At 40.2% G+C, this 23,638-nt stretch overlaps 2 protein-coding genes across 3 annotated transcripts in view; both read right to left on the bottom strand.

Annotated features, from left to right (window-relative positions):
- The window catches only part of gng12a (guanine nucleotide binding protein (G protein), gamma 12a), a 37,554-nt gene extending 20,360 nt beyond the window's left edge, over positions 1–17,194 (bottom strand). The window contains exon 1 of the mRNA XM_080907728.1: positions 16,829–17,194. The gene's annotated coding sequence lies outside the window, so the exon portion shown is untranslated. The remainder of the gene's footprint in view (positions 1–16,828) is intronic.
- A 1,481-nt stretch (positions 17,195–18,675) lies between these two features.
- wls (Wnt ligand secretion mediator) overlaps positions 18,676–23,638 on the bottom strand; it is a 30,165-nt gene continuing 25,202 nt past the window's right edge. For both annotated transcript variants that reach the window (XM_080907376.1, XM_080907377.1), the window contains 6 exons: positions 22,989–23,086; positions 22,073–22,136; positions 21,327–21,470; positions 21,097–21,180; positions 20,818–20,986; positions 18,676–19,671 (listed from right to left, as the gene is read on the bottom strand). In XM_080907376.1, coding sequence (XP_080763502.1) covers positions 19,562–19,671; positions 20,818–20,986; positions 21,097–21,180; positions 21,327–21,470; positions 22,073–22,136; positions 22,989–23,086 — 669 coding nt within the window. In that variant the 3' untranslated portion in view covers positions 18,676–19,561. The remainder of the gene's footprint in view (positions 19,672–20,817; positions 20,987–21,096; positions 21,181–21,326; positions 21,471–22,072; positions 22,137–22,988; positions 23,087–23,638) is intronic.

Genomic DNA, 23,638 nt, shown 5'->3' with positions numbered 1-23,638 from the left:
TCGCCATTACAGAAGGAACTGGCTTCAAATTATGTGAAGTATTCAAAACACACACACTGGGCTCTCAAGCAAAACCCACATAATGCGCTTTAAGGCCAACTCTTCTGTGAGAGAGACACTGTTTATTTGTTCTTAAAGAGGCCTGCTGATTGTTACGATGCTGCCAAACATCATCCGCTCCTGTGACATTACCACTGGGGAGGAAGCAGAGCATCACACAATAAAGCCAGAGAGGAACCCACATGGTGATAGTTTTGTTTTTTAAATACGTATATTTTTGTTTATGACACACACATCCCATCCTGGGAATGAAGCCAATGAATACTTCTGTGTCCTCCCTCATTTACACATTGTTCCCCTACCCTTACAAGAATAATCTGTCTTCTCTCCATTCTCTTCTATTCACTGACAATAACATACAGACATGTTTTTTTAAAGAAGAAAAGAAAAAAAAGCCTGAAGTAAGCGAGGCAAACAAAGTATTTACTTAATTTGTTAAATAAGTATTTATTAAATTAGTATTTGTCAGACAAGTTATTGTGAGAGTAGACCGAGGAGAATCCACCTTTGGTAACAGTATAACACACAGATTAGTTATGTGAAAACATCATTAATAAATGTGGGCAAAACAGAAACTACCTTGTTTTTATAACTATGTTATGAATACTATGTTGTTTACAGTAAGTCGGGGTTTCTAAATTAGCTAAAACTCTCTAATCTATCCTACATTAGTTGACGTTTTAGAGAAAAAATTTAAATAGGAACGAATTTTTAAAGACACGGCAGTGACCTTGCATTATCAGAACAGTTTGCACTTTTGCTTGTTAATGTTTGACGTAAACTGTTTTTAAATCTGCACCACTGAGCTGTGTCTCTTCATCTTCTTAACGTCAATTCTTTATCAATTACAAGCCTCGCTGCTGAAGCATCCAGTGCCCATGTGTGTGCACTGTAACATCAGGACATGAAAAACACTGCACATTTACACGTTTTTCCTGGAACCTGTACCGTTTCCAATAGACAGTTTGGCAGAATATAACATTAGAAGATGATGTCAGATTATAGTAAAATATATTACTATTACTAGTATTACTATAGTTGTCTTTTTAGGGCTGCTAAGATTACATTTAGGGGTCCTTAAGCATCCATAAAAAGACTCTAAGCTCGACCGTGATGTCTGCAAATCAAGTGAGACCCAAACTGTAAACTTTTTAATAGTAATTTTCATATTGTAAATGAGTTATAGATAGAGTTAAAAACTAATAATTATTGATTGAATAAATCTACTAGAATAATCAATAGATCCATGAACTGTTGCAATTGTTTGACTCACTAATGTCCAAGAACACAACTCAACTGGACTGTCAGGCAGAACACTGACTGTATTATAGATACACTCACTGGACACTTCATTAGGTACAGCTTGCTAAGGGTTAGAAGGGTTGGACTTTAATTTCAGAACTGCCTTAATTCTTTGTGGCACAGATCCAACAAGGTATGGAAACATTCCTTAGTTTGGTCCATGATGGGTTACGGTGATGACATGATGATGACCTCACACAGTTGGTGCAGATTTGTCGACTACACATCCATGATGTGAATTACCACCACATCCCAAAGGTGCTCTAATAGATTGAAATCTGGTGAGTGTGGAGGTCATTTGACTACAGTGACCTCATTGTCGTGTTCAAGAAACCAGTTTGAGAGAATTTGAACTTTGTGATATGGCACAATGTCTATACTGTGGGCATAAAGTATTGGACATAGCCAGCAATACTCAGGTAGGCTGTGGCAGGGGTTAAAGGGTCCAACGTGTGCCAAGAAAATATCCCCAACACCATTAAACCTCCACCGAACTATTGATATGAGGCAGGATGGACTGCTTTCATGTTTCTTACATCTAACTGTGACCCTACTATCTGAATGTTGCAGCAGAAATTAAGTCATCACATATGATAACTAGGGGTGCAACGATACACAAAATTCACGGTTCGGTTCGGTTCGATACTTTGGTGTCACGGTTCGATATTTTTTCGATACAAAAAAAATGTTCATGCCTTTTTAATTTGTCATTTATTAAAATTATAAATATATATTTTAACTCAAAAGTACAGTTTTTAAATTGAATGTTGCTGAAACAAAAGTAATAAAAATAAATAAATATATCTCAGGGCTCTCAAAATTTCAAAATCCCTGGTAGCCCTTCGAGCAGGGACTCTTCAGTTTTTGGTAGCCCAAAATAAATGTAAGTAGCCCGAATAAAAAAGAGAGTAATTTTTTGATTGATGTTTTGTTTCCTTTACAATGTTATACATTAAAGTATAATATTGTAAAGGAAACAAAACATTAATCAAAAAAATTGTTGAAAAACAAATTACAACATTGTATAAAAATTACAATCATCAACTCAAATACTTGGTTCTAATTGAACATAAATTTCTATGAACTTGTAAGAACTGTGTAGGACATGAATCAGTCTGTGTCAGATCCTGAATTTGAAATTTCCGCTGAAGTCACGGGTAAGAGACAAGTGGAACCAAGATCGAGGCCATTTGCTTTTTGAAGTTTGCAAAGACTGCTAAATTTTGCCAGTGGTAGTTCAGTCTTTGCAACATAGTACGCTGTTCTAAACAGATTTTTCAGGTTTATTTTTAGTATGTTATTTGCAATTGGTGTTTGTTCTGGGAAAGATATTGCAGACTGAGCAATAATGCATTTCTTGCATTTCTCATGGGTTCTAATGGGGGCCTTTCTTAAAATGACTGGTCCCAGTAACAAAGGTGCTTGTCGACTCAGAAATCGATAGAAAACCAACAACACACCTGGCAGAACATTATGTTATTTACACAGGTGCACATAAGTGGTCCGCATGTGCGCATTCGCTGTCAAAATAAAAGACGCGCACCAGATAAGAAGTTGCAACGCGCGTTTGCATCCATATAAAAAGCACTGTTTTTGTCCGCTAGAGTGGGATTTTCACGGCACATTCCGCACCACATCTCTGTGCGTTCATCATTTGTTTGAAGCCAGCTCACCTCCTGCAACCACTTTTCCGAGAATACGTGCTTCTTTTGTGGTTCGGACTCCTTCTGACATTTGTTTGGAGGTGGAGGAACACCAAAGTAATTGCTTAAAGGAGCTTCTTCGACATCTTTTAGAGTTCTAAACAAATGTCTGTCCTCCTCCAGAAAATCTTATGTATGCAAACACGCGTTGCAACTTCATATCTTGTGCGCGTTTTTTTATTTATTTTGACCACTTATGTGCAGCCCCGGTTATATAGCTCGTCATATTGCAGCCACAGAAATTATTTTGTCCATGAAACCATAAAGCTGCACTTTCTTTTCGCCTTATAGTCTGATTTGTCATAACTTTTCCATTTTGTGGTAAGCTTTTCTTTGGCTGTCACTTCTTCACTCTGACCTGTCTTATTTGGCTCAGCAGAACTAAAGTATAAATCCTGCTGCTTTTACACACACACACACACACACACATAACGGTCAGCGATTCTCTGCGCGATCAACCTCTCATATGTTTAAGCTTGCTGCGGGAGATTTCACTTGTCATGTTTGCATAGTAAGCTAACGATTGATAAGACGATGTCAGAGAAATTGGTGCGCAAATTATCATCACTCACCAATCAGTACTGTCGCTCTCTATAGACAGTTCGCGCGATTGCAAAGTGAAAGCAAACGCGATTTCAATATGTCACATATTGACAGTGGCTCACCGATGCCAATGACATAATTACCCAGCTACATTTCCGAAAGAATGCAAAAGCATTGACATATATTTTTCCTTCCTACAATAGCCCGACGGGCAGAGCAGAGATAGATTTTGGTAGCCCGACTGGAAAAATCGCTAGCTCCGGGACGTCGGGCTAGCGATTTTGTGAGCCCTGTATCTGATTGAGGAATCACTCATCTTTGGAAGAGAGTTTATTACAGAGAAATGGCTCTTTCCAAAATAACAGCTATACTATACGCTTCTTCTGGGCTATATTCTCAGCAGCACATTGTAGCGGGTCAGGGCTGTTTGGGGTTCTGTTTGTACAGTTATGTTTTGTTTATGTTGCCATAGTGACGGATGACGCCCTCTCGCTGCGACGGTGTGTCCTTCCTGGGTCAGAGGGCGCCCTGTGTGTTGTTGTTGTTGCTGTGCTGTTGCCGCGCTGAGCAGTTAGCTAGCGGCAGTGTTCTTCTGCAGATGTCAATAAACGGCTGTGCTCCCTGGCTAGCTCACGGGAAGCAAGACCAAACGACACCTCCGTCTCCTCCTTGTCTAAGCTCGCCACATTGGTGTCAGAAGTGGGATGATGGTGGCACCCCATGTTCTGACCCGAGTGACTTTTCCCCCGCCGGTCGTGACCGGCCGGTGCGCCAAAAGAGGGCACCTGGACATTTGCAGGACTTTGTGTGGGGTAATGGGGTCGTCGGGGACGACTGACCCCTTAGGTGGGGGCTATGTAGCGGGTCAGTGCTGTTCGGGGTTCTGTTTGTACAGTTATGTTTTGTTTATGTTGCCATAGTGACGGGTGACGCCCTCTCTCTGCGACGGTGTGTCCTTCCGGGGTCAGAGGGCGCCCTGTGTGTTGTTGTTGCTGTGCTGTTGCCGCGCTGAGCAGTTAGCTAGCGGCAGTGTTCTTCTGCAGATGTCAATAAACGGCTGTGCTCCCTGGCTAGCTCACGGGAAGCAAGACCAAACGACACCTCCGTCTCCACCTTGTCTGAGCTCGCCACAATATTAAACATATCAGGTCCCCATAAGGAGAATCATGTGCTAACGGCAATCTAAATGACTCGGGTAAAGTTTGTAGCATGCATGCTTGTTGTTTTTGTCTGCTTCCACTTGTCTTTGCACTAGGATGATGTCGGCGTAAACACGCAGTCATATTCGTTGTGTTCCCACTAGTGCTGTCAGCATTAATCTCGTTGAAATGACGTTAACGCCACAACACGGCAAATCTCCGTTAATGAGCTACCCCTGATCGCCCAGAGTGTGGGGCTAGACGGCCAACACGTTAACGAGCTAACTGCGCTAACACACTAGTTCCCACCCATGTAATTGAGCATTGCGTGGCACATCCAACATACTGTTTTACTTTAGTCCATGACTCGCTTACCTTCAGGGTCATACCTCACATGAAAACCAAAATAATTCCAAACGCCAGATCTGAATGAGGGTGGGAGAGGTTCAATTTGCCATGGTGCAAGGAGAGCTTAACTTCTGTCTCGCTAGCTTGCCCTGCGCTCTTCTTTCTGACGATGCTGTCTGTGTTGAGTGCTCAGTGGATCTGCGCTTGACAGTACAGCCTAGGCGGAGTAGTCGAACGCAGATTCACTGAGCGCTCAACACAGACAGCATCGTCAGAAGGAAAGTTGATAAAATAAATTACAAATTTTGTATTGTTCGATACATATGCGTACCGAACCGAAAGCACTGTATCGAACGGTTCAATATCGATATGAGTATCGTTGCACCCTTAATGATAACATGTACAGTTTGGTTAAGCTTGTTTAAATTGTAGTCTTAGTTTCTAAGTTGACAGGAGTGGTACCTGGTGTGGTGTTCTGCTGTTGTAGCCCATCAGCTTCAAGGTTCCATGTGATTTGTGCTCAGAGTCAGTTATGCTTTCCTATCAACTCAAAGCAGTCTGCTCATTCTCCTGTGGCATCAACAAGGCATTTTCACCCAGGAAACTGCTGCTCACTGGATATTTTAGGACCCTGTAAACCCTAGAGATGGTTATGTGGGAAAATCCCATCAGTTCAGCAGTTTCTGAAATACTCAGGCCAGCCTGTCTGACACCAACAACCATGCTACATTCAAAGTCACTTAAATCACCTTTTTTCCCCTCATTCTGATGCTCAGTTAAACTTTAGCAGGCGGTGTTTACCGTGTCTACATGCCTAAATGTATTATATTGCTGCCACGTGATTGACTAATAACATATGTGTGTTAACGACTAGTTGCAAAGGTATACCCAGTAAAGTGTCTGGTGAATGTACATATGTGTGCATTTAATCTGCACACAGAATCAAAAAATAGTAAAAACAAAATGTCCACTGCATTTATACAAATTTGAAATAGCAAAAATAAATGAATAAATAAGACTAAAATACACAAAACATTATTTACAAGGTCACATAGGAAACTGCTCATTAATAATGGCCCAAATGGATTTAATTGCTTCAGTTTCAATGTCTTGGTTTTAGTATTGAGACACTGTAGCAGTGTAGTACAAAGCCACCATTAATGCCGTCACCTGTGCTTTTCCCACTGTATGAAAAAGGCCTTCTGAGAAAGCAATCCTCAAATCTAGGAAGCTAGAAGCATTTAACCCTTATAATTATGCAATTATTGGTTATAAGAAGTTTTGGCAACTCTTTTGTAGAGAGGTTCCTCCCAAATACTGCAGAGCATTGAGCTCCCTAGCCCATCGACTAACCTTTACACTTTGTGGGACAGCTACAAATCTAACCTCACATTAAAGTGAGGTTACAAGAAACTTCAACCTTGGACATAGTTTACACTCCAAACACACCTATCTTATCTGCTTTCCCTCTCCTGTCCAACCAGAGATCGGGATGAACAGCTATGTACTGGCAACAAACTGAGGCCTGCTCACCAACCTCAACACAAAAAGGGCTCATATGTCAATGTGTGCACTTACAGCATCAGTTTTAAGGTATTACTCAACAGTTAAAGAAAACAAAACTTTAACCTGAAGCTATAAGGAAAAGAACAGACTCAAGATGGCATTGTTGAGTTGACTTGTTAAATCACTCTCACTATAGGCTGGTTTTGTGCAGACTTTCATACACCAACAAAAATATTCGTTCAAAATCTAGTTTTGGCTTACAGAGGCATGTTATTACAAGCCCGAAGCGCTTTGCAGGTACCATCAGTCACGGCATACCAAGAACTCTCATAAGTCACTGCCTAAAATTTCCTTTTTAGAACAAAAGTCAGTAAAAAACAACCTAAAGTGGTTTTCACTGTTTTTACCGGAACAAATGCAAAAATTGAGTCAAGCAAAATCTAAATTGTGCAACTCAGTATGCATTTAAATGATAAAGTAAGCTGGTGATTTCAGTCTCTGAGGTTGGAAGTGTTAGGCAATTAATCAAAGAGTCCGAAGCCAGAGGCATAAATCAATAATAACCATTTAGGCCAGGGGTGTCAAACTCAAATACACAGTGGGCCAAAATTCAAAATGGAACAAAGTCGCGGGCTAACATTAATATTTATTGAAAAAAAAAAACTTCCTCCAGATATAAGAATGAATTTTTTCTTATGGACTCAAACAAGTTTAGTTGAAAAACTGAATATGGAACAGCAAAGCTTAATACTAAACAATATATATATTAGCTGTATAATACCAGTAGGCCAGCTCTAATAGTAATTTGGTATGGCTTCGCGGGCCAAATGACACCTATGATTTAGGCAATTTATCAAAAAACAAAATAGCAAAAAACAAAAAACAAAACACATGCTAATTCAAGTTTCTTGTTTTAATCTAGATGAGTTTTTTATTTTTTAAGTCTATTTTGAAGAGTTTTCATCATTATTTTGGACAGGGCAGTACAGAATGACATCCAGCAAGTGGCCCAGGACAGACTTGAACCTGAGGATCTGCAGTAGTGTGAGTTATATCATTGCTTCTTCTACAATTTTATATGACTGCTGACTCAATGTTTTGCTGCTGAGCTTCTGTGTATTTCTTACACTTGAAAAAAAATACCAAGAAAACCTAAAAGATATTTAAAACAACTTCTGTATATAAAACACTGGCAATACAGGGAGTGCAGAATTATTAGGCAAATGAGTATTTTGTCCACATCATCCTCTTCATGCATGTTGTCTTACTCCAAGCTGTATAGGCTCGAAAGCCTACTACCAATTAAGCATATTAGGTGATGTGCATCTCTGTAATGAGAAGGGGTGTGGTCTAATGACATCAACACCCTATATCAGGTGTGCATAATTATTAGGCAACTTCCTTTCCTTTGGCAAAATGGGTCAAAAGAAGGACTTGACAGGCTCAGAAAAGTCAAAAATAGTGAGATATCTTGCAGAGGGATGCAGCAGTCTCAAAATTGCAAAGCTTCTGAAGCGTGATCATCGAACAATCAAGCGTTTCATTCAAAATAGTCAACAGGGTCGCAAGAAGCGTGTGGAAAAACCAAGGCGCAAAATAACTGCCCATGAACTGAGAAAAGTCAAGCGTGCAGCTGCCAAGATGCCACTTGCCACCAGTTTGGCCATATTTCAGAGCTGCAACATCACTGGAGTGCCCAAAAGCACAAGGTGTGCAATACTCAGAGACATGGCCAAGGTAAGAAAGGCTGAAAGATGACCACCACTGAACAAGACACACAAGCTGAAACGTCAAGACTGGGCCAAGAAATATCTCAAGACTGGTTTTTCTAAGGTTTTATGGACTGATGAAATTAGAGTGAGTCTTGATGGGCCAGATGGATGGGCCCGTGGCTGGATTGGTAAAGGGCAGAGAGCTCCAGTCCGACTCAGACGCCAGCAAGGTGGAGGTGGAGTACTGGTTTGGGCTGGTATCATCAAAGATGAGCTTGTGGGGCCTTTTCGGGTTGAGGATGGAGTCAAGCTCAACTCCCAGTCCTACTGCCAGTTTCTGGAAGACACCTTCTTCAAGCAGTGGTACAGGAAGAAGTCTGCATCCTTCAAGAAAAACATGATTTTCATGCAGGACAATGCTCCATCACACGCGTCCAAGTACTCCACAGCGTGGCTGGCAAGAAAGGGTATAAAAGAAGAAAAACGAATGACATGGCCACCTTGTTCACCTGATCTGAACCCCATTGAGAACCTGTGGTCCATCATCAAATGTGAGATTTACAAGGAGGGAAAACAGTACACCTCTCTGAACAGTGTCTGGGAGGCTGTGGTTGCTGCTGCACGCAATGTTGATGGTGAACAGATCAAAACACTGACAGAATCCATGGATGGCAGGCTTTTGAGTGTCCTTGCAAAGAAAGGTGGCTATATTGGTCGCTGATTTGTTTTTGTTTTGTTTTTGAATGTCAGAAATGTATATTTGTGAATGTGGAGATGTTATATTGGTTTCACTGGTAAACATACATAATTGAAATGGGTATATATTTGTTTTATGTTAAGTTGCCTAATAATTATGCACAGTAATAGTCACCTGCACACACAGATATCCCCCTAAAATAGCTAAAACTAAAAACAAACTAAAAACTACTTCCAAAAACATTCAGCTTTGATATTAATGAGTTTTTTGGGTTCATTGAGAACATGGTTGTTGTTGTTCAATAATAAAATTATTCCTCAAAAATACAACTTGCCTAATAATTCTGCACTCCCTGTAAGTCTGGGCAAGGGATGTCAATCTATTATTAGATCCATGAACAGTTGAAAATCTACATAAATTCTGATACTTCTATACACTGGAACAGAGAAAAATTTAAATATGTCGCTGAATAGAAACAGATCGACTTCATTCAGTATTATTGATGTCGAAGTAAGCATTTCTGCTTCATGTCTGATTGCACACCCTGTTTTTTGTTTGAGTCAATATTGTCTACACTGCTAAATAAGGCTTATTTTAAAGAAAATATGAGCTGTGTCACTGAGCAGAAAGCTGCAGAGGTAAAGAAATCCGTGGCTTTTCCTCTCACATGGATGTTAGATGCTCCGTGTTTGGCACTAGTTTTACCTTTGTGTCTGTCGCCTGTGTCCTCCACTCAGACTGACAAACACAATAATAGGATCTCTACAGCTTGAACCCAGCTTCAGGGACCAGTGTATCCTTGAAACAACAAGCAGACAGAGTCAGCAAAGGCTGAGACACGGCGGTGAATCAGAATCAGAAAGCCTTGACACATTTACTGAAACGGGGGGAAATTAGGTCTGCGCGCTACCTTTCTTACCTATCTGAGATGGTTGCTATGACAACACTTCCTGCTTAGCAAATGTGTACATGTCAGGCTGATGTCAACCTGATTAGTACATGAGCACACAGAGCGCCTCACTTCCTGAAGGCAGCAGTGAATAAACCACTTTCATCTACAACCACCTTTGAAACACACAAAACAAAAAAAATTATTAATTAATAAAACAGCATCTTAGAAAACACTTCGGCTATAAAGTACGTGTTTCACCAAGTTGGCCCATTTTTAGCCAATAAGAAAGGAAGGACTGAGTTATGCCTGGGATTTCATAAAAGCAAGTGACTGTGCTGCCAAACCAACACATGGGTGTGACTGTATATCCGCAGTGTCACCACCACTCCTCTGAGTACATCTGCTGCTGGGTAGGGTGAATTTCAAGCAAACCAGACACTGTAGGCTCAGCCTTGTGACTACCAACTTACACAATGCAGTGCATACACAGACACACACCGCAAACATCAAGCTGGAGCAGCCTTTGAGGCTCAGAGTGTATCTTTGCATACTGTATAGCTGAAGTGGAAGAAAATCATCACTGAAAAGACAACGTTGTGGAGTTCTTAGTGAAACAAAAGAGAGGAAAAACTGCATAAAACCCTAACATGAGTGACATTTTTCAGTCTTGTAAAAATAGAATAAATATATTTCTTCATATACATGGCGCATGACAACCCAGAAAACAGTTTTATTTTTTTATATATATAAACATATATATATTAGGGGTGCAACGATACACAAAATTCACGGTTCGGTTCGGTTCGATACTTTGGTGTCACGGTTCGATATTTTTTCGATACAAAAAAAATGTTCATGCATTTTTAATTTGTCATTTATTAAAATTATAAATATATATATTTTAACTCAAAAGTACAGTTTTTAAATTTAACCCTAACCCTTGTGCATGTTTTTTATTTTGACAGCGAATGCGCACCTGTGGACCACTTATGTGCAGCCCTGGTTATTTAGCTCATCATATTGCAGCCACAGAAATTCTTTTGTCCATGAAACCATGAAGCTGCACTTTCTTTTTGCCTTATAGTCTGATTTGTCATAACTTCTCCGTTTTGTGGTAAGCTTTTCTTTGGCTGTCACTTCTTCACCCTGACCTGTCTTATTTGGCTCAGCAGAACTGAAATGCTTTTACACACGCACTCACATAAGCTCAGCGATTCTCTGCGCGATCAACCTCTCACATGTTTAAGCTGCGGGAGATTTCACTTGTCATGTTTGCATAGTAAGCTAACGATTAATAAGACGATGTCAGAGGAATTGGTGCACAAATTATCATCACTCACAGATCAGTGCTGTCGCTCTCTATACACAGTTCGCACGATTGCAAAGTGAAAGCAAAAAAACAAGCGCAAATTCAAACGCGACTTCAATATGTCACATATTGACAGTGGCTCACCGATGCCAATGACATAATTACCCAGCTACATTTCTGAAAGAATGCAAAAGCATTGACATATATTTTTCCTACAATAGCCCGACGGGCAGGGAAGAGATAGATTTTGGTAGCCCGACTGAAAAAAATCGCTAGCTCCGGGACGTCGGGCTAGCGATATTGCAAGCCCTGTATCTGATTGAGGAATCACTCATCTTTGGAAAAGAGAATTTATTACAGAGAAATGTCTCTTTCCAAAATAAAAGCTATACTATCCGCTTCTTCTGGGCTATATTCTCAGCAGCATAAGGAGAATCATGTGCTAACAGCTGTCTAAATGACTCGGCTAAAGTTAGTAGCATGCTTGCTTGTTTTTTGTCTGCTTCCACTTGTCTTTGCACTAGGATGATGTCGGCGTAAATGTGCAGTCATATTCGTTGTGTTCCCACTAGTGCTTTCAGGTTAATCTCGTTGAAATGACCTTAACGCCACAACACGGCAAATCTCCTTAACGAGCTACCGCCGATCGCTCCGTGCATGGGGCTAGACGGCCAACACGTTAACGAGCTAACTGCGCTAACACACTAGTTCACACCAATGTAATTGAGCATTGCATGGCACATCCAACATACTGTTTTACTTTAGTCCATGACTCGCTTACCTTCAGGGTCATACGTCACATGAAAACCAAAATAATTCCAAACGCCAGATCTGAATGACGTTCAATTTGCCTGTTGCAAGGAGAGCTTAACTTCTGTCTCGCTAGCTTGCCCTGCGCTCTTCCTTCTGACTATGCTGTCTGTGTTGAGCGCTCAGTGGATCTGCGCTCGACAGTGCAGTCTAGGCGGAGTAGTCGAACACAGATTCACTGAGCGCTCAACACAGACAGCATCGTCAGAAGGAAAATTGATAAAATAAATTACAAATGTTGTATTGTTCATACATATGCGTACCGAACCGAAAGCACTGTATTGAACGGTTCAATATCGATACGAATATCGTTGCACCCCTAATATATATATATACACACACTATGATAACCTTTGTCATCCTAATAACAAATCTTGGCAGCCATCAAAGATCTTGGCCTTTTACCAAAGGAAAATCACCTGGACTGTGATAAAAACCATCAACCATTATGTTTTTAAGTACAGCTTAAGTTACTTAAACAAAGGCTCTTTGTCTTCACTATATGCTGGCCAGTCATGCTTACACGTACATGTATAGGGACCCCGTAAATAGATATGACACCAGGCTCATAAAAAAAACAAAATAACAATAAAGAATAGTCTTCATGTACACAAAAAAGGAAGAGAGAGAAGATTCATGTCCAGGAATGTGAATCAAAAGAGTTGTATAGACTCCTATGAGACTGTTTAGACTTTTTTTTTTTAAGTTCTGGATTTTGACCTTCAGCGTAAGAGCAGAGATAAGAGACTGCCAAATAAGAGTGGACAACACACATAAAACTATCTGTACATTTTATAGAAGATCCATCAGGAATGTATTAATGAAATCTGCCATTTCACAATATTGACAGAACACAAAGTCTTTCTGTTTAAGCTGATATCAAACACCTCATCACCTTGTTTATTTGATTTCTTCAGTATAAATGTTGCCAGTTTTACACCATTTTACCAAGACATTTAATAAAGTTTTCCTTTAATCTAAGGACTGTTTTGAGTTATTTATTAATAAAATGCTGCGGCTTTGCAGAGTAAACTATGCAACATTTTCGGTGTCTGACGATGATGTCAGGACCAGCTAATGTTTGGTTTTTTTCAACACTTTCAACACTCAACAATGATTACTTCCGTGAAGACACGAAAGCAACTATCTGGCAATTGCTGACTAATGATTTCAAAGTTTGTTATAGATTGTGAATAATCAGTAATCAGATGATTATTACTATTTGTCAGTGACCAGAGAAAGAAAATTAGGACTTAAGTAGGAGAGAATTACTCATTTATACCACTGATGAAGGTTGCTTACTTCTTTAAAATGTCACATGGCGAGAAATGCATTTTTACTTCTCAGAAATGATGGTTTGAATAACTCTTAATATTCATTTTAGCCAACAAAAAAAGCCTTTAAAAAAGTGTGAAGAATCAGAAACAGCAAATTCCTCATACAGTACTGATCCAAAGTCTTTATCCACCCCTCATTTCTTTATATTTTGGTAGGAAAATTAGAAATAACTGTGTGATGTTTTTGAAGCAGCTGCAAACATCTATAAAAATACAGTATACAAGGCAAAAACAGAGCTTCTACAATTCTAACAAGCTTAAAAGTCAGTATTTGGTATGACCATTCTCTAACACAGGCTAAACTCTCTGAGGCAGCTTTCCTTTCATTTTAATTCAAATCAATTTTATTTATATAGTGACAAATCATAACAGCTGTTTCCTCAAGCTCCTTTATACTGTAACCAAAAGACCGTACAAAACACCAAAAATCACACGACCCCCTACGAGCAAGCACTTGGCAACAGGGTGAAGGAAAACCTCCTCTTTAACAGGAAGAAACCTCTGGCAAAACCAGGCTCAGTGGGGCAGCCATCTGCAGCGACCAATTGGTGTTGAGAGGAATAGTTTTCCAGGCTTCTTCAGGGACATCCTCGTCTTCAATTTAAACACTTAACAGCTGGTATGGCATGGTTGATCAAAAATCTGACCGGCTACTTTCAGTACTGGCTGAAATGCAGCCCCAAATGATGACAATCCTGCCCCCCAGCTATAGATACTCTCCTGACCTCCTCTGTACTCACTGAAAATTATTTGAACCAAATATTTAAAATTTAGATTTATCAATCCATAAGACCTGTTGCCAACAATTTTCGGTCCATTTCTTGTGCAATTTTGCATATGTTGGCCTTTTGTTTCTGTTTACCTTCATTAAGAATAGCCTCTTAACAGCTACCCTTCCAAGGAAACCATTTCTGGTGAGGCTTCAGGGAACAGTAGATAGATCAGCTGAATGACCACATGTATATCTCAGGCCCTGTATCAGGTCTTTCCTGAATTTTTCCCCCTATTCCTAAGGACATGACTTTCAGATAATGTTTATCTGCTAAAGATAGGTTTTTTTTTTCTTCTTTATTTTCAGATCTGCCACTTCTTTTTTGTCTCCGACTTGTCCAGATTCCTCACATTTTTAAGGGACATGCTGCACAATATGTTGATAAATCCCATGTTTTTGAATAATATTTCTTTGGGAATTATTATATTGGTGGAAAAAATATTTTATACCTGTCAAACTGTGTTATCCATGGCATTTTTCGAGGATTCAACTAAAGTCGGAGAAGAAGAAATGGAAGCATGTGTTTTTGTCACAGGCTGCTAGTAACAAAGTACTTAGAAATACTTTTTAAAATTGGTTCTTTGCTATCACTGGTTTATCTCTTGAGTTAGATACATTTTTTATTGACCCATAGGTCTGTGTTAAGTGAATCATTCAAAGATCACTTTGTGTTGACTGTACTATCAAACAAATAAGATTCCTCTGAAAATGGTCATATACGGGGACTGGACTGGAAATGAGTGCGATAGCAGTTAATGACCAAAGAACAACTTTGAATGGCTTTCACAGAGCCTGGAGAAATATTGCTCAAGTCCATTTTAAAATTTTACGAGAACATCTGGCTCCCAGGAAGCAAAGTATAAAGAAATGAGGGGTGACTCAAGAGTTTTTCTGAGCATTGAATCGGTGCCTGCTAAAGTGATTAACTTTCTCTGACTAATTATTCCAGCGCTGAAAGAAATATCAGTGTTTCCATGAGGTTGTTGTCACGTTACTTAAAGGACTCAGGAATTGAGAGGAGAAAGGGTGTGAATGTAATAACATGTACTTTAGCACAAATACTTTTAGAAACATATAATTTACTCAGTAGCCTGTAAGTCATGCCGGTTTCTGCGTGTGAATAACATGTTGAGAAAAATATGTGAATCTCAGCCCACTAAGGAAGTAGTGAGATCACTGAAAAGACACGAAAGCAGGCACAAACAGGCACGTACACACATACCGCCTCCTACTTCAACAAAACTCTCCACTGCGGGGAATCACAGAGAGCTCTATGAGGAAACAGATCCTGGTCTTAGACGGTGGTCACCGCTGCATTTTCCTCCTGCTTGTCAAAAACTCGCTGCCAATCGAGTCAAGCAGCATTCTGTGTCGGAGGAGGAGATGCACGCCATTCACAGATAAAGGATTACAGCATTGGTGACAGCTGCATGTGCGGCCACATCCCACAACTTGGCTCAGATGGGGAAGGAGGAAGGAAACAAAACAAAAGTGATCCTCCATTCAGTCTTGCAGCTTACAAGGAGTTCCCCTCCCCGTTCCTCTCTCATCCAACCGCTGCGTTAAGCAGGACATGGTTCCCATCTCGATCACATAGCCCCCTTCCTCTGTTACTAATCAATTTACATGCATCACACGTCATACTAAATCCTGCCAGCTATCCAGCTAACCTACTCACACAACTACAAATGCAGCGGGTGCCGCTAAAAAAGAATCAATGGGTTTTTTTTAGGTGATAACACGTTGAAACCATCCCAAATCTCATCTGAGGAGCTGTTCTGTCATTTTTTTTTTTTTAAAGAGCTGAAAATAAGTTGTTGTTTTTTTTTTAAAAGAGTCTGTTCCATGTAATAGCATAATAGCAGCCTTATGACTGGACCCAGCACTGTAGGGCTGTCAGTTCCTTCATTAATGAAACAGTAAACTTAAAAGCTTCTATAATGGGATAAAGCAGTGGCACAGATTCGGTCACTTCATCTCTTCTGACTTCTGAGGCAGTTCACTCCTTCAAAATAAAACTTCATGGCATGTCAGGAACGTGAAGACAGGAAATGTATGCTCCTGGGCTTCCACTGTGTGCGGTGTGATCCACTCATGTCGAGAGGAAGCTTTGATGGCAGTGAATGGGGTACTAATGAGTTGGGCTTATCAATGGCTGGTCTGTATTCTGTCCTCCTAATGGCCTGAACTGTTGATGCCCCATGTAAACATCTCAGCCACTTCCCAGGCTCAGAACTGGTTCGTGGTGGGCTTACACTAGTAATGTCCCTACCCATTATACATCTGATTTGCCATGAAGGAAGTGGCTTGGTTTTATTTTCTCTTCTAGAATAATCTATCTGCTTTTCAAAATAAGTCACTATGTGGCAAACACAGTAGGTGGGGCCTTTGGGGAATAATCGGGGCAGAAGGCAGCAGTGTGTTGAACAAACCTTCAGTTAAAAGCTTTTCACCTGTTGAATACCAAACGAATCACACATTTCTTTGTAGACACACAACTGCAGAAATAACATTTGTGTGTCTAAACTGTCTGTGGTGCCACCTAAGTGTTGCACAGGCGGAGGGAGACTGTGAAAGCTGGCAGCTGACAGTAAATATGTCTCATAGTAGAACAGATTGAGACCAACTGTTGCTTCAGCGTAAAGCTCGTTATATCGGCTACTAATGTGACATTTTATCAACATGTTTGCAGTCTTACCTGGCCGGTGTACTGTGCAGTCAGGTATAGCCGTGTCTCCTTCCACTGAAGCCAAACTGTCTCCGTCAACAGACTGGGAGGAGACCTTTCCCTCAGCTCTGTCTCTCACGGCGCAATGTCAGAACTACACTAACGTGTTTACACCACAGACTGTGGAAAACAAGCTCAGCGGAGACCTCGCCGTCGACTTCCAAGCTCAGCTTTCACTTTCTGCGGACGTTTAGAGCTAATTTCTTTTAATTGTGGTTTACTTTTTCTTCTTCGCCAGCTTCCCCCTTTTCTTTCCTTTTCCTCCACTTGGACGCTTTGCGTCGAGAACAGCCGAATTTTGTCGGGAGAGAGGCGGACCAACCGAAACGCAGGACGACCGCCAGCTTCAAGCTACCCACCGCTCAGACGCGACTTCCGTAAAATTTCACAATAAAATGAAAGTCGAGCAGTCTAAGCTACTGCATTATTACATCGAATTTAATCTAAAAAGCTAAGTGTAAAGTTGGCCTTTTAAATGTAAATTTGCTGTTATTTCTGCATCGGTTGCCACAGATAACGAGAAATGCATTTCTAATAAACACTCTTAATTATAAAAAATTAATAAAATTAAAGCACACGGGAAATGGTTTATATTTTAGTCAGTGAGGTCCTGGTGTAAATATTCATTGAGAATTGAAGTCTAAAGTCACGGGCCACTTTATTAGGTACATGCTAGTGCTTTGGTGGATTCCCTTTTCCTGTGTGAATTGCAGCCTTCGTTTTCTGTCTTTAGCTGACAGGAATGATATCTGGTGGTCGTCTACTGCTGCTTTAAAATTCAGTGCGCGGTGCCTTTAGAGATTTTCTTCTAGTATGAGCCTGAAGCAGTCTAGCCATTGTCCTCTGACATTAACCAGACAATTTTAATCCAGATTTCTGGATATTTTCAAACCTTTCTCTGTAAACCCCCAGACATGGTTGTGTGGAAAAAACCCAGTAGATCATCAGTTTCCAAACTACTTAGAGCAGCCTGACACCCAACAACCACAAAGTCACTTAAATCTTTTTTCTTCCCTATTCTGTTGTCCGGTTTGTATTTCAGAATGTTGCCTTGACTTTGTTTACCTGCCTAATGCATTCGGTGTGATGACATGGGAATGGCTGGTTAGATATAAGCAGCTTTTCCACAATAACGCAGCTGGTTAGTATATATGAGAGAATCAACTCAAAAGTTCTGTCTGTATTGTATTACCTACTCTGAACGTGTTTAATCATGCTACATGCATGCTAAAACAAACAAAAAAAACAAAAAAACCCGAAACAAAACAAAAAGACCAAAAAAATACTCAGCATATTATTTAAAAACACTAAATTAAACATCAACAGTAACAAAAACTAATGTAAAAAATAAGGATTAAAAAGAAAAACAAAACAAAGCATTGGTAACAAACTACACAGAAAAAATACAGTTTTACTTGGTTTTACATCAACTATAACCCGGAAAGAAAATTTCTAATCAAGATATACTCAGTAGTAGCAACACAGAAAGCTGCATTCAGAGTACCAAAGTCCTCTCTGGGACCAACATGCAGATATGCAAGAAAATTCTCAATGAAACACAGTAAAGATTTTCCCTTATTCTTAATGTTTAGAATAAACACTGAATCTGTTTCCTGTTACACCAAAAGTCTCCAGCTAACTTGACAAAAGTGAAAGCAGCACTGTCATTCTGCTGTTAGCCTTGCTGAGGCGCACTCTTTCCTTTCTGTGTGCAGCAGAAGTGTCCAACGGTTTATGCATTAAAACCCTTCACAAAAACACATTTTTATTTCTTTGGTTGGTCTGAATTAAAAGAAAAAGTCTTAACAATACACACATTAAGTAAAAGTTTTTATTTAAATCAGCATAAAAAGCAAATAAAAGAGACTAAACTTAAAAAAAAAAAAAAGTGTAATAGGCTACAATCAACTTCAAAAATATTGATAGAGCTGGATGCATATATTTTGTGAAGTTGAAAATAAGCACTTTATGAAAAATAGATATCGACATTGTAACCAAATAAACATACAGTATGCATTTCCCAATGTGGCTATGGTCTGTACATTTCCCCAGTGAGATATATATATATATTTTTTTTTTTTGTTTGTTTGTTTTTTTTAAAAGGACTTGAATGACTAATTGTGACAGCAGTACTCCATATGATCTACTTTCTATGACACATACGTTTGTGACAGGTTCTGAACGCCTTGAATGAGAAAACGCCCCCTAATAAAGCAGAAAATCAAACCACGTGTCTAAAACATCTTGCAGTCGGTCTTCGTCAGCTCAGGTTTTTAAAACAAATGGCACAGGAGTGCGACAGCGGCTCACGCCACAAAGAACTGCTTTCGTCTCCCTGTAAAGCAGCTTTTTCAGTACCAGACTTTGTGTGAAAGGTATTGTGCAACATTAACAAACACCACATAGTTTACAATAAAGTATGAAATGTGAGAAGAAATTCCACCGTGAAATGAACAGGACTGATAGGAGTGCTGATATTCAGCCTTTACAAATACAAAAAGACACTTTGGGAACATACTGGCTTTTAAACAACCTCGTGGTTTGATGCCAGAGAGCAATTTCGGGGTGATGGCAATTGCATGCAAGGTGGATTGTCGATCCCATTTTAGAGCCACTTCAGACATAAAGAGGAAGCCTGTTTGATTACATATACATCAGTGGTGGAGCAGAGAGTAGATGGGAGTCTGCGTAACAGTGTTAAATCTATTCCTGGGCTTCTTTGCCAGTCATCTTGTAGACCACAGTGGGACCATCGAGATGCGTGATAGTTGTGGTCAGATGGAGGTCTTCGCCGCTGTTCGCTCCGCCATCACCTGCACATAAAACATCATCATCACATTTTTCAGGACATCTTTAGTCCTTTTTGGGCTTTTTCCAACTTTACATTACTGCAGGCAGGAGTCTGTTGCATATCAAGCTGCTTTAGCTGAATTTCATTTACATAAACACTCTCAGCTTGCGCAAAGCAGAAGTGAAACTAGAGAGCTGAAAAAGTAAATCAAAACATGGAGAGTGAAGCTTGGAGAGAGCTGCTCCTCCCACGAGACCCCTTGACGCACTTCAGGGAAAGCTTCCAAACTTCAAACCCTCTTTTTCTCTCTCTCATGCCACTGACGTCAGGAGATGGATGGATGGTTTTCATTACTTCCTTGCTCTTCGCCCCACCCCCTCTCTTCACTGTTCCCTTCTTTTCCGCCTGGAAGGAAGCCTGGTGTCCATTAGAATCTCACTCTCAGGCCAAAGAGACCCTTCTTTCCCCTGGGAATCAAGCCTTTCTCACTCACTCCAAAAAACAAACTTTGGATGAATAGGCAGCTTTACAAGAGGAGACAGATACTTGCTCTCTATTAGACTGAAGTAAGAGCTACTGGGGGCATTAATAAAATCCATCCATCCATTCGCTTCCGCTTATCCTTTTCAGGGTCGCGGGGGGCGCTGGAGCCTATCCCAGCTGTCATAGGGCGAGAGGCGGGGTACACTCTGGACAGGTCGCCAGTCTGTCGCAGGGCCAACACACAGGGACAGACAACCATTCGCACTCACATTCACTCGCACATTCACACCTAATGGCAATTTGGATTTTCCAATTAACCTATCCCCACTAACTGCATGTTTTTGGACGGTGGGAGGAAGCCGGAGTACCCGGAGGGAACCCACGCAAACACGGGGAGAACATGCAAACTCCACACAGAAAGACCCCGGCCTGATGGTGGAATTGAACTCAGGATCTTCTTGCTGTGCGGCAACAGTGCTAACCACCGTGCCACCGTGCTGCCTGCATTAATAAAATTCAGCTTTAATACAATGAAGAGAAAGGGGTTACGTCTAGGAGCAAGCAATAAAAACTAGCCTTATCAATAATTTATTGCCATGATTTGGTAATTTTTAGAGACCAAAATAAAAAAATAAAAAAATAAAAAAGCGGGTTAATTATAAGGCAAGTAGAAAGGTGTACTTACCAGTGATGCACTGACCACTTGACTGCTCATCTCCATAGTGTTTGTGAGACGGTGCATAGAGAAACATGATGGCGAACACGTACAGATTCCACATACCGTAGATGCCAGTGAAGAAGGCGCTGTTCACCTGCACTGTGTGTTCTCCCCAGTGCCAGTGACCTTCATTCACCTGGACCAAAACCAAGAGAGATCATTTTTAATGATTTTGTCCTTTCAATGTCGTAACTGGCCCTTACTCTGAGACACAACAGATTCCGTAACTTTATGAATGAGACTCACCTGACTTATGATGAAGAAGATCACTGTCAGTGCAGCACAGGCCAGAGTGACCAGCATGAGGAATTTGAACCTAAAAATCAGACCCTAAAATGATGACAGTGGGATTACTTAGTAAGAAAACATTAAGCGTTACAACACTGTTAGGAGTGCATTAATGTGTGTGTAAGATAATAAAAAACCTAGATCTAAACACACTGGCATGACAAACTAACTAAACCGCAGACACACACCTCATAGTGAAGCTGTCTGGCCTTAGACATGGCAGGGAGGGACATCCTCTTGCCACTAATGTTGCGGAAGACTTGAAAAACCATGAAACAGAGGAAGAGAAAGTAGAGACACGCACAGATCCCTGCCACAATTATGAAAGCCATCTAAGGAAACTTGTCAAGGAAGTAAGTAGTAGTCGTCGTAGTAGTCGTAGTCGTACTACTAATAGTGAAAATAGATGAAAAGGTTCCACAAATTTAAACTTACAAAACACATTTTCACAATAATGTCTGAGGTGAAAAAACTTATAAAGTTATACTCATAAACCCACAACTCTATTCATGCAGTTATGGATCATTGTATAATATATTTTAAAGCAGCTAAGGTGACCAAAAAAATAAAAAAGGTTGTGTGCTGATGAATTTTACATCAATCAGATCGCCAAGCAAACAAAAATGGATATGCACACGTAAACACAAGAACCCTCAGCAATGCACATATGGCATAACTGAATGTTTCATATCATCATATTAGTCAAGAGAATACAGTTGCCAGTTTGTGCAGAAGCCAAGTGCAGTTTGGAAGCTGGCATAGTATCAATGAGGAAATTAATCTGTTCCAACAAATGAAGCAGAAGATCAACCATAACAATGTTTATTCATGCTAAACTCAGAAGTCATGCTTTGGTAATTTACTCTGCCATAGGGTCTCCACTGTCATCATTTCTCCCTAATGAATGTTCAACATTTGGTCATAAAAAGGATACAGCCAGCTCTGTTCCTATGTCCGAAGCCCAGATGCTGTAGAAGGGATTTTTCAGCTGGACACCTCTAAGGAGGAGAAAAATAAAAAAATAAAAAAAACAAACATCAAGTATGACAGAAATCTTTTTTTATATACAGACACACTTCGAAGGAGTAATATGATAACACACAACCCATGGAAAAGAAAAATACTGGTACAATGCAGTACATTTAACTAATTTTGAACAATTAGCCATAGCAGTTGCAAATAAGGAGTGACTATTGTGGTTTGAAAAAAGAAATTATATAGTCTCCTGATGAGTATCTGGACTCAATTAATAGTGTCATGTAAATAAATCACAAAACTTGCATAGAATATGCTCATAGGAGTTAAAACGGGGCATTATCTAGGGCAGCGGTCCCCAACCTTTTTTGCGCCACGAACCAGTTTATGTCTGACAATATTTTCACGGACCGGTCTTTAAGGTGTCACGGATAAAGACCCAGGGAAACCAAGTTAAGCATAAAAACAATAAAATAAAAAAAAAGATAAAAATTCCAGAAATTCCCTCCCCCCCGGGCCTCAACTCTCGCAGCCTGGTACCAAACGACTGGGGTTGGGGACCGCTGATCTAGGGTATATCGATTGGCTAACAGCTTGTGAGTAACAAATCAGTAGCCAATGAGCATGCATTGTCTTCAGCTGTTATCAAATCAATCCATTCCCTGTACGTCTGGTTTCCAAACAGAGACCGCAAAAAACGCCCAGTTCAAAGGTTCATAAACAAGACTTTGCCAACCAATGAGTGAGGTCACGGTGGCTACGTCCATCTTTTATACCGTCTGTGGTTTGCTGTAAACGCACCTCTATAATGCAATGGACATACTCAGTTTTAATATGGTTATTTAAAACTGTGTTTAATGAAAACTTAGTCTCACCTCTCACACATGTCAAAGATAAAGAGGCAGAAGGAACCAAACACGACAGGTCCGACCTGCTTCCAGTAAATTGAGAAACGGTTCCTCTCTGTCTGGTCCTGAAAGAGAAGCACAAAACAGACAGATGTTTTTCACATTTCATCACTTACTGCATGCTACCTTCTCGAGGAATGGCCATGCTATAGATGAAACAGATGTCCTTTTATAAACACACCATCTTCATCAGAGTTTTTGATTTGTGATTGACTGATTGACTGGACTGCGATCTTAAAAATCAACTAATGTCTGTGCTCACTGTCACAGACATGTTAGCCAGCAAATGTAGATCTCACAGTCAGTGGAGGGTAATTTAGAAACTATGATAACTTCTGATACTACGAAGACCTACAGTGGGGCAAAAAAGTATTTAGTCAGCCACCGATTGTGCAAGTTCCCCCACTTAAAATGATGACAGAGGTCAGTAATTTGCACCAGAGGTACACTTCAACTGTGAGAGACAGAATGTGAAAAGAAAATCCATGAATTCACATGGTAGGATTTGTAAAGAATTTATTCGTAAATTAGGGTGGAAAATAAGTATTTGGTCACCTCAAACAAGGAAAATCTCTGGCTCTCACAGACCTGTAACGTCTTCTGTAAGAAGCTTTTCT

Source organism: Rhamphochromis sp. 'chilingali' (genome assembly GCF_963969265.1).
Source record: "Rhamphochromis sp. 'chilingali' genome assembly, chromosome: 16".
NCBI classification, from domain to species: Eukaryota; Metazoa; Chordata; class Actinopteri; order Cichliformes; family Cichlidae; genus Rhamphochromis; species Rhamphochromis sp. 'chilingali'.
This window is presented reverse-complemented; position numbering and strand designations above follow the sequence as displayed.